The sequence below is a fragment of the Haliotis cracherodii genome, unplaced genomic scaffold, assembly GCF_022045235.1.
Source record: "Haliotis cracherodii isolate W230 unplaced genomic scaffold, xgHalCrac1.p SCAF_13, whole genome shotgun sequence".
Taxonomy (NCBI): Eukaryota; Metazoa; Mollusca; class Gastropoda; order Lepetellida; family Haliotidae; genus Haliotis; species Haliotis cracherodii.
In genome coordinates, this window is record NW_027266268.1 from 6,508,193 (window position 1) to 6,520,932 (window position 12,740).

The 12,740-nt window shown below is 38.2% G+C and overlaps 1 protein-coding gene across 7 annotated transcripts in view; it reads left to right on the forward strand.

Moving 5' to 3' along the window:
- Window positions 1–4,847: 4,847 nt before the first annotated feature.
- LOC139459552 (early estrogen-induced gene 1 protein-like) overlaps window positions 4,848–12,740 on the forward strand; it is a 63,508-nt gene continuing 55,615 nt past the window's right edge. For all 7 annotated transcript variants that reach the window (XM_071241088.1, XM_071241089.1, XM_071241090.1 and 4 more), the window contains exon 1: window positions 4,848–5,563. In XM_071241088.1, the coding sequence (XP_071097189.1) occupies window positions 5,415–5,563 (149 nt within the window). In that variant the 5' untranslated portion in view covers window positions 4,848–5,414. The remainder of the gene's footprint in view (window positions 5,564–12,740) is intronic.

Below are 12,740 nucleotides of genomic sequence, written 5' to 3' on the forward strand. Positions count from 1 at the left end.
GCGTTAAACAACAAACCAACCAACCGGGTTGGATTTGGCCTTGTCTTGTTATGATTGTCGTAAGAGGCGACTAACGGGATCGGGTGGTCAGGCTGGTTGACTTGGTTCACACATGTCATCGTATCCCTGCTCATGATGTCAATCACTGGTTTGTCTAGTCCTGGCTCGATTATCTACAGCTCGCCGGCATACAGATAAAATACCGACTTCGGCGGTAAACAAACAAACAAACCATATATTGATCGTTATTGATACTGAGCTCCCATTTCACCGATCCCCTCACTCATACGCTATTCGGCTCATGATATCTAGTAATCGCCAACCCTATAGAAATATACTATATGCATATAGATGTTAATCGAGTCATACATTAAAACCATAAACGTACATTTTACACAATTAACACTAACTCATATCTGTTTCCATTTTGGTATCATATGAATATTGGGGGTCGGGTAGCCTAGTGGTTAAAGCGTTCGCTCGTCACGCCGAAGACCCGGGTTCGATTCCCGACATGGGTACAATATGTGAAGCCCATTTCAGTTGTCCCCCGCCGTGATATTGCTGGAATATTGCTAAAAGCAGCGTAAAACCATACTCACTCACTCATATAAATATTGTCCATATATTTATACAGAGCAGATGTGCCAGTTTCACAAAAGACATAATTTTCTACACCTTGACTGGAAATGTGACACAGACAAAAAGCAAAGGTCAAAAGAGCCATGATTGTAAAATAAACTACACTGAAAATACGGACATAAATATTATTTGCAATACTGTAAAATCAAGCATGTTTAGAAATTACAATGCATGCAGTACAACACTTACGTGGCCCACGAGAACATTGCCATTAACCCTCATTCACAACACATACATTGTGTACATCAATAAAAAAATAACCTCTCTTCATTTACCGCTCAGATTACACAAACGCATGCAGTTGGTAGCATGTGGCCTATTTCACCTTAACAGGCATTAACTGGTTCGTTTAATCAGTCGTTAATGTGACTGATTCCCACGAATCAATAACCGCACGAGGAATATCTATATTTACTCAAACCCAAAGAACGTCAAACTTTCCAATATCGGATAATTGGATGTGTGGTTATTGTTAAACTAGACACCTTTGGAAGATCTTACCAGTACTGTGGGCACCTGTCTATTGCGTATAGCCGATTCTATAAGGCGAAAGGAAATATAAAGTGCAGAGCAAAAGAAAGTATATTTGATGGTGATCAGACAAACATCTAGTCTCTGAAATAAACATATCGTACAGAAAATAAACAGTTCCTAAATTATCTTAATAAAAAATTATATAAAAAGGACCCCAGAGAATCTCATCATTTTCAAATACTGCGGTAATCAAGACTTGCCAAACATTGTAGACTTGCATGGGCTGTATTTGATATAATTGCATCAGGGTCTGTAAGATGGACAAGATGGGGATAAAAAATGAAACAAACAAGAAATGTTTTTTCGATGGTGATGTATTTAATACGGGTATCATAGTTGTGTTTTGGACCTTAAGTTTGCAGTGTTTCGGCGACTGTTTTCAGCCTAGTAACGTTTGTAATTCTTTGGTCAAATCCAATTTTTAAGTATACATTGTACTTTCTTTTGCCCAGCAGTCTACCTTCGGCAACTAACAGAATTCAGTCTGGACTAAGGGACTAAATCAATGCTTTGAATATGTCTTATAAGTAATAAAAGCGGGGGTAGCGAAATAAAATTACCGTAAATCCTTGAATACACGGCTGTATTGAATAAACGCCTGGTCCAACTACCCTCTTGAACTACGTCGGGTCGTATTTTAGTCTACAAAATGTATGAAGTGAATCCTAACAAGGATCCATACCGTATATCGTATCAATTTGAGGGACAGAACGTGAGAAAAAAACCAAGACTTTCACATAAAAATCACCTTCTGAACAATATTAAACGCCTGCCTTGAATAAACGCCGGGTCTCGGGTCTCACGAAATCAATCAACGCTGGGCGTTTATTCGAGGATTTACGGGTAGATTACAAAAGACACAACACAACGAGCAGATTTGCATTATACGGGTTTCGATCAACATCACCTTAAATAAGTTTGTTCATTAAGTATTCCCTGACACACACAGTGGGTACGTTAAATTACCTTGAACTTAATTGACATAGCTGCAAGTAATTGGACGCACTGTAAAACTACACAGGACCAGGGAAGTTAGTGTACCAAAACATCATTCAAGTTATTGATATTTCTTCACCAGTACTCATGTACAGCCGTCAGAACAAAATGCCTGTTTACATATATATAGCGTGCTGTGTTTACCAATTCACACGACGCTGAACTGGATATTAAAGACGGAAATCTTGCGAATATTCAGGATATAAAATATATTGTTTGCTTTGAGAAAACCATTGAACGTGATATTCAGTCATAAAACGTGGACAAAACGCCGAAGGCTGCAGGTAGTAGATATCATCTTCAGACACACTGTGCACTGATAATACCTACATCCGGGTCGGCCAGTGCAGTAAGGTTCACCATTGTTGTGGCAAAGTGACGGGGAACAAGCAATATTATTATTTTTTGTTGCTGTTGCTTAACGCCGCACTCAGCAATTTTCCAGCTATATGACGGCGGTCTGTAAATAATCGAGTCTGGACCAGACAATCCAGTGATTGACACCATGAGCATCGATCCACACAATTGGGATCGATGACATGCATCAACCAAGTCAGTGAGCCTGACCACCCGATCCCGTGAGTCCCCTCTTACGACAAATATAGTCGCCTTTAACGGCAAGCGCATAACAGATATACTACTCAAAAGAAGTTAAAGACCATTTGATTCTTTCATATTACTATAGCAGAGATATGTGATCAGCAACATATGTCTGACGTGGTCTTCATTTTGAAAGATGTAACATCTTACTTGAATCAAAATTAAATATAGATTTATTCATTTTCACGCTGTAGTGTAGGTGTAGTTTAATTGGAACTAGTATCTAATATACATAGAGAATCTCACCCGAGTGTCTTTTGATATCAAATATATCAACACGAGTTGATAAAAGTTGAAAAATTCCGAGGCTTGCCGAGGTTTTTGCCACTTTTATCAACGAGTGTTGATATATTTGATATCAAAAGACACGAGGGTGAGATTATATTTATCATCCATTATCATTCTTCCAACTTTTTTAATTTGTAGACAGTAATTAGCAGTGTCTTCAGTGTAAAAAGTACAGCTTCAGTAACAGAGCCATTAGTGATGTCATTTGATTGTGACGTCATGTAACAGTGACGTCACAATGGTCTGAAAAGTATTGTGATATCATGTGACGTCAGCCTAGCAACAAGGTTGCTGGGGTCATCGAGTGTGCATAAACTCCCAGTGATCTATCATCTCCACACACAATGTCGTTGAATAAGCCAACGGATGTTGAGAGCTTTCAATATTTGTTCGTGAAACGTGTTCCGAGAGTACATAAGCACGCGTTTTGGTATTACACAATGTGTAATAAAGCTGTATGTTTATTAAACGGGTGATCTCTTCACGGGCAAGTAATAAAGACATTTATCATCCAAAACTGGCTCCCACAGGAGATATGTGCAGGTACAGATATGTGCAGGTAAGCTGGCGCTTCATTGAAAACACGGTAACCCGGCTCCATTCGATTATGATAAAATTTAAAAAAGCGAACTCATTGGTGTTACCCAATACTTTGAGTATAGGTACTTGATCTGAATTAAGGAAACACTAATAACAACCATTAAACAAGGTATAAACTCAAATATTAGTTCTTTTTCCAAAAATATCTTCTTTTTACTTTTTTAATTCATGTGGTAAGTACGGGTCTACATAAATACGGTAAATGTAGTATAGATCTATCGAATCTATGTTCAACAATTTACAACACTGCCAAGCAGAGGCGAACGCTTACATACAGCTTTCCGATTAGTTTTGTTTTGCATCGTAGTTTAGTCTTAGGGGCGGCGAGGTAACTTGGTGGTTAAAGCGTTGGTTCGTAACGCCGAAGGCCCAGGGTGCCCTTGTACAACCTTGTACAACCTTACAACAACGACTGTCAAATGTCTTGGTTAAGGTATGGGAGTTACGATCACCTAAGCACTAAGATCGCTTTGTACAACGGCACCCAGGTACGATTCCCCACATGGGTACAATGTGTGAAGCCTATTTCTTGTGTCCCTCGCCGTGATATTGGTGGAATATTGCTAAAAGCGGCGTAAAATCCAACTCACTCACATATGACAGGCATTTAAAGTGTGTCTCAGTGGGATACAGAAAAGCACCAAATGTCAAGTTGCCTGTTGCCCCTAAAGCTTCAAATACTTTATTAGTAACGGGGACTCAGAAATTGGAATAAAATAATAAAACAGATAGTATAATATAAAATTTTCCTAGTTTAGAATACATGCCTCTTATGATACATCCAGATTATTTGCACTCATGTGCGCGAGGATATATATTCTGGTTCGTGCTAGTTTTGCGCGACGTCACGTTTATCACGTTTGCCATTCTCTTTGCAAACTACTAAAAAAATCCTTTACCTTCTGTTTACGCCTGGTGAAATTAAATATTAAACACTCGATTTATATCTGACATTGATCTAGATGAACGCTTCTATCATTTCTCTGATATTTGGGAATAATCTTCCAAATATGTTATACCAAGTATGACAAGTTCGTATTACCAGCATATAGGTCACGAGATATTCCTGATATAATATCAGGTATTTTGTTCCAGTACTAAGAAGTGCGTAGATACATTGGCTCTGCTGTAAAAGATACACAGGAAGCGGAAACTAAAACAAGCAAGAACGCATGCGCGGTAGTCAATTGACCAACGTATCGATTTGTGTGTTTCGCACTGGGATGCACCTTCAAGATAAGATTTAGTAGTCAATTCTGCAATAATCTGATAACCATTGAGGGGACATCAAAACGGATACGACACAAACATATCAGGCCTTTGGCAACTTGGATTTACCCTTCAGACAGTGGCAAAACAGTGTTCTTCGAACAGGTGCCCGCTTGTGAGGCGGATTTGACAGCAGCTGACAGTGAAGAATTTGTGAAACGTGGGCAATTCAGCCGTGTAGTCTTTTCAAGTGACGCGCGCCCTTGGACATTTTGCCCTCCGAAATGGTTAGGCAGCCAACACGGAATGATTCATACTAATTTTGAGGAATTGGATCACCTTAGAACCATGGGCAACGGCTGAGTCTTTGAGGAGGGCTTCTGTATATTTGACAGTTGTAACGGTTGTAACAGGTGGCTGGCAGTGTATACAGTCCACTATTGTTTACAGTGGGTGACCCCCGCTAGGGTCAGCCCTTCCGCTGTAGTACTGCTGTCACCGTGTAGATTGTAGTTTATTCGTTACATTATGGTCCTGGTGTCAACATGATGTCCTTCATGTCTAAGAAAAAGAAGTATAAATTTCAAGTTACCCTAGTAGTAGAAGAACTATCATCAATGACATTCCCAAATGGAATATTCTTTGCCAAAGTCAGACTGCATGAAGGAGGGAATTTCTTGGATCACTCTTCTCGGTAAGACTTGAGTTTCTTCTCACACATTTTGTGAGCATAAAGAATTTGTGATAGATATCAGTACAGGATGTTTACCTGGGAAGACATATTAGATCTGGATCTACCTGTTTGTTATTGGGTTTCAGTATCTTCTATCATGTCTAGCTTGAGACAGATCTACACATTAAGAGACATGTGATTTTTATACATGCAGATAATCACATTGTGAGAGAGTTATTTTTTTTTATATGCCATTATCATGATCATTTTGTTAGGATATAGCTAATGATATTTTCTACTAACAACTGGCTTGTCTGATCCATCCTCAAGGACAGTGATGTGGCAGTCATTCATTTTGCTGCTCACTCACTCATGAACTTCAGTTGTTGTTGACACGACAAATGAAGATCGGCTCAATGGCTACTTTGCTAGCTCATCACACAGAAGGCTGGAGTTTGATTCTTGACAACATTCTTTAAGCACTCACACACTCACCCACTCACTTCCCACCCATCCAGCCACTATGTCACTCACTCACTCGCCCACTCACTTCCCACCCACCCACCCACCCACCCAGCCACTATGTCAGTCACTCACTCGCCCACTCACTCACTTCCCACCCACTATGTCACTCACTAACTCGCCCACTCACTCACTTCCCTACCACCCACCCACTATGTCACTCACTCACTTCCAACCCACCAAGCCACTATGTCACTCACTCACTCACTCACTCACCCACTCACTCACTTCCCACCCACTCATGATTAATAATATGTGGACCAGCTGTAGTTTTTCATCGAAGTTTGTATATTGCAGCCAATCAAGTTGATGGCCAAGATAATTACACAAGGTGTAATTGATTGGATCTGTTTAATGTAGTTACATGCCACAAACACTGCAAATACCACCTAACGTGTTTGTTGTTAGTTACAAATTGCTAAATGACACTTTATTGTTGCTTCTGAACAAGCTTGTGTGGCTGGAGTAATGAGATGCCACTGAGTGTTCTCCTTGTCTTTTACTGATCAACACTCACACTAGGGAGTTTCAACATGAAAGTGCAATGTTAAGTCACATTTTTAGGCTGTTAGAGAAACATAGAATGACTTATGAAAGTCAAGGGAATAAACTAAATGTTTTATGAGCATGATAAGGAAGAGAATATGGATGTCAACTTCTATATTATGAGGAACACAAGGTTTCGGAGTACATGCTTACTCCTTCATGTCCTCCGAAACGTTGTTTTCCTCATATATAATAAACATGATAAAGAAGTTGACATCCATAAATTCTTTTCCTTATGTGTATCACTTCTAAATGCCTTTTAAATTGAAGACTTTGTTTTATGTTGACAAATAAAGATTTAGGATTGCTTTGAAAACAAATCCTGATACAGTAAACTATGGTAATAACAAACTCAAAGTGACCACTAAATTTAGTTATTATAGTTTGTTTTAAGCATATATACAGCAAATGGATGGGACAAAAAAAACCAGTTTGTTATATCTGTCAGTTCGTTAAACATTTGTTAAAGCATGTTCGTTGTAAACATAATTTACTGCATATTAAATGTTTTAAAGCAGAAAATCTCAAGGACACCAGATTCCCTCTTGTTTCTAAGCAACTACAACTGTATCTCTTATTGTTATCATGTTGACATTAATGCATCATTAATTAACAGCATAAACAAATAAATGCTTAGATCATTGTAGATTCCAGTTTCCTGGGTTTAGTACACATATGTAATAATTTTGTCAGAATACTGAAAATGCAGAGAAATAGCCTGATACTATATACCATAATCATCATAATCTCTGAGTCCTCAGAAAATGACTGGTGGGGGGGGCTCAAACCGTACACCACAAACTTAATTTGTTTTCAGAAATCAAACAGTAGTGAACAAATTTCATTCAAAAGTTGATGGAACTAAACCTTTTTTGATAGTAATTACTAGGCAATTATATATCTCACCTGCACTGCTGTTTTCTGTAAGAAGTATATGATATACACAAGGAAATATGAACTGTTATATCCTGGGAGGGACCGCTTTTAAAGATTACTTACAGACTGGTCTACAAGTTGGTCGCTTTTGAGAGAACGGAGCTTAATACGGCAAATATGGTAGGCTGACTAACAGTAAGAAATATTCTCTGGGACAGACCTCATTCTGTGTGGTGACATTATTTGGGGTGAGTGGGAGAGTAATGATTATTCTCCCTCGTTTTGTTATACATGTAATGAAATTCACTTTAAGGTTTATGAAGCCTTTCAACCATCCACTGTTTCATTACAGTAACTTAGCTGCAAACTGCCATCTCATATTTTACCCGGCGAGCCAATATTCATCACATGACAGGTCAACACTGAATACCGATCAGGGGACTTATCAATATTCGATGTCAGTGTCAGTCACGTGATTTGGGGGTCTACATTGAAATGTGTTGTTTTGTCATGTGGCACAGATACACATTTTTTATTTTCATGAGCCTGACGCCTCTACTGAAAGTTAGTGAAAAGCACCTGGAAAAGAAATAAATTACATGAATTAAGCATAAAACAATTTATTTTTGTTATGTTTCACTCTTGTAATATAGACCCTCGTATGCTATATAAAATGTTATAGAGAAATTCCATGTCTACATCACTTTTAATGATTCAAGAAGCCAGCTGCACATGCTGTAGTTTTAACTCCATTACAGAATGAATTTCATATTTACCTTGTCAAGAGTAATCATTCATTTTGTTATACCGAAATTCGCTTTAGTTTTTATGAAGTCTTTAAAATGTCCTCTATTCATTACAGTAACTTAGCTGTGGACCGTGAAGTGTTCGTACAAGACATCATCTTAATTTCTGTCAGATGAGTCAATATTCATCACGTGACAGATTAAAACTGAATACTGATCATGTGACAAGTCAATATTTGAAGTCAGTGTCAGCACATGATTTGGGGTTCTACATTAAAATGTATTGTTTTGTCACATGGTACGGATTAATCAATGGAATTGGAGATTCTTTATCATGTTTATAGAGGTTTAACAACATATATTCTTAAAGCATTGTTAGTGAAAGATACGGGAACTAAATTATCACTCTTCAAGAATAGACAGAGAAGCATGTACTACATTGTTTTATGCATGCATTTTGAATCATTGTCCACAATAAGTGTTAGGCTAAAAAATAATAGTCTTGGTTCTCAGGCACCGCCCGCATCATCATAAAGTTCGCCACACGTTTTGTTTTTATTTCCATTTTTTTTAAAAAACCCACAAAATCCTTAAATATTCCAAGTCCAACGGTAGACAAATACTGTATTCCATTATTTTACTCATCAAGCAATACATTTATGTAGGGAGGCCCTTTGCCAGGTTGATTGTACACAATTTATTGATTAAACAACTGTTTATTGGTTTGAACAAAAAAAAAAAAAAAAATGTCCCCTGCCTCTGTGAAATAATTATGTTCTATTCACTACCATCATTACGTAATGTGCTGAACATCAGCAATGAATATCTGTATAACGCTCTTTCCTAGAATGGGGGTCCGGATCTTGGATCCCGATGACAGCGGTATCTCGAGGAATCACTGTATTTAAGCATGCTTCAGTTGAGTTATGCCTCAAACATATTGCTAAACGATACAAGTGTTTAACTTAATATATGTGTGATGCCATTAAGAACTATAGGTACACAAGTTTAAAAGGTTACCAGGGGTAATTATGCTGACTGTTGTTATACATTTGGGTTTTTAATTTTTCATGCATATTTGTAAGCAAGCAAGTTGCGGGAGTCCCAAGATTCAAACACTACAGAAACCACAAGACCCACTTTAACTTCTGACACTGTATGCATGGTGTGAAATTTGATAGTTTCGTTTGTCATTGTTAAGTTATTTGACCCAGGGTTACGAAATATGTTTTGTTTGGTGTCTCCCTTTGCTGAATAAGGAGAGCTACTTAACCTAGTCAGTGTCAAGTTTATTGTGTTTCCATATGTGTAATCAGGGGGCAGGGCTCGATTTAGCAACATATTATTGAAAAATGATCAATAAAATCTAATATTGATGTCTACATGCACCAAGTGCATGTAAAAATGTCCGACAAACCCAATACCTGTAAAGTTTATTCACCATACTACATCACTAATCCCTGATACGTGTAATTTGCTATGCTGTCTTACTTAGGATTGATGTCATCCAACTGTGGTTACTTCAAGATTATGTGCACTGTTATCATGGTTACATTTTACAGCAATTCGTCATTAATTTATGTGAAACGGGCAGCAGACCAGATGGTTTAAACTTTGATAATTTTTTGGGACCACGGAGCAACCTGTGATTTTCAGAGCAACTTGGTTTTCATGTCAGCCAGCACCTGGTGCAGGTTAGATCAAGTTTTTAATCGAGCCCTGCTACCATATTTGCCGTATAAACTTACCAAGCACCCTGGTCCAAATAGCCTGAATGACCAATCTGTAAGTATATTTTAGAAACATCCCCTACCAAGACCAAAATTTACATGACAGTCCATATTTTCTTGTGTATGTTATAGATAGTTTTAAAGAAAACAGCAGTGGACATGTGGAGAAGGGGTACATGTTTGCCTTGTAACCATGGTAACAATTAAATAGTTTTAGTTTCAATGAACATGATGAAGTGGTTCACTACCGCTTGATCATGTCAACCTGTACCTCATGCAAGTTAAATCAAGTTCCTTAAATCAAGCATTTTTAGAGCATACTAATTATGCTAACATATGAAAACATGTGATTTGACCAATTGGTGAAATTGTTTCACAAAAATTACAATTATTTGACTAAATTTTGGCTTAGAAACACAACTTGCTTCCCTAACGAATTATTTCATCATTCATTTTTTTTATTTCAAGTGTAGCCCCTACCTCCCTGTTTTTTTTCAAAAGTTGTGTTGAGCTTGGTGTTGTACACTGACCGATCTGCAATTTGTATAGTGACACTGCCTGGGCCTACATGGTGACCCCATACACTGAAACAGCAGGCTAACATAGCCATTACTTACAGTTTAGTGCTAACCATATAAGACTGGATTTATTTAGTTCAGCCAGAATTAGATGCCCAAGCACTTAGCTGTAGCTGTTTTGGACAGCATTGAATTTGCAAGCTATCGATCCCAGTGTTGTTACATAGACCAGTGTGTGGTGACTCACGACCAGCTGTTTGTTGGCGAGTGAATACGTATGTGTGTTATTCTAACTTACATATACTTGGTACCTATACCTCAGGGTAATCTGTCTACCAGTTTGTTTGTTGTTTGACGCCACACTCAGCAATATTCCAGCTATAGTATATGGTCTGTAAATAATCAAGTCTGGACCAGACAATCCAGTGATTGACAACATGAGCATCGGTCCACGCAATTTGGATACATTGACATGCATCAACCAAATCAGCAAGCCTGACCACCCGATCCCGTTTGTCGCCTCTCACGACAATCTAGTGGCCTTTTACAACAAGCATTGGTTGCTGAAGACCTATTCTACCCCAGCTCTTCAGGAGCACTAGCTGCCAGACCCTAAAGAACGCATTAAACAAGGAGTCCAACTCAAGTCTAGATTGCCTCAGTTCTAGGAATTAATCTGAAATTAAGGATTGTTCTGGGCTCTGTTTGGATTTTATTATTTTTATTTTGTACCTATAAAGTTTTTAAAAAGATGTAGAGGTTATCAAATGAGTGTCTTTGGGGATGATAAATACATTTATCATATAATGGGTAGGTTTCTCGGCAGGATAAAGCCAACGGATAAAAACGATATCCGTTGGGGTCATATGCGGATAGAGATGGTCAAGTAGGGACTACTTTCACTGTTTACAAACAACATTGCGTCGCCCTTGTCATTCGGCGATCGAGTCAGAATTAACCATCTGAAATCTGGATAAACTAAAGGGATAACTGCTATCATTATCAAAAGAACAGTCTAATATACTGAAAATCAGTGTCTAACTGTGATGTAGCTAAGGCATTTTATAACTTTTGGCAACTTTGGAGATATAAATTTCGAAACAATTTTGCGAGGGCACTAGGCCCAGCCAAGCAGGATCAGTAGCCATATCTGTGCTTGTCGACCTCTGCGGCTTGAAACCTTTTCCACAAATTGAAATAGTTGGATTTGGCCTAAATATGTTCGAATTGTTACCTTGTTTCGTTTTGTCGCTCTGTGTACATCTGACTGTACTTGACGTTATGATAGGACAGACCGACTGTCAACAAAGTCTGAACGTGGCCGTGACGTCTCAAAGACTAGGGTTTGAGTAGCTTCCCTTTGGCAAAGGGCAGTTACTCTAGCGGACAGACTGATGGATTGCCGCGAAATGCAAGTGCAATTGTTGTTTTGCGTATATGTTGCTTTCCCACTGTATAAGAATCAGATTTTAGTTGGAGCTATATTGGCTACTGTCACAGTCCGACTGACACATCACTTACCCTGTGACGTAATAAATATTAATGCGCACATTCCAGGAAAACTCGCAATGTTTCGGTAATGTTTGTGAGAGAGGGAGAGCTATTTTCAAGCACAGAATTAAAGAATGACATTATATGATAAAGAGGTTATCACGCTTGTGTGTTTGGGGATGGTAAATATCCTGTATTAGGAATAAACACTATGTATTTAGCTCGCCAAGGCTTGCTAAATACAATGTTTATTCCTAATGCAGGATATTAACCATCCCCACCCACACTCGCGTGATAACCTCTATATATCCTGTTTTAGGAATAAACATTGAATTTAGCGAGGCTTTGATACAGGATATTTACCATCCCTTAACACACAAGCGTGATAATCTCTGTATCATATTATGTCATTCTTCAATTGTTCTCGAAAAATCTCTTCTCATCTCTCACAAACATTATCTAAACATTTCAAATCTTCCTGGATTGTGCGCATTATTATATATTATGTCAAAAGGTTTGTAATGGGTCAGTCAGACAGTGACAACAGTCAATATAGTTCTAACTAAAACCTGTTTCTTATAGTATACAGTGCATAACTAACTAATCGCATACAACAATTGCCTACACAAATTGTTTCTACTTGCCATGCTTGCCTTTTGCATAAATCCATCAGTCTATCGGCTAGAGTAACTGCCCTTTATCAAAAGGAAACTACTCTACTCTAACCCTAGTCTTTGAGATGTGACGTTTGTTTAGAGTCTGCCTGTCC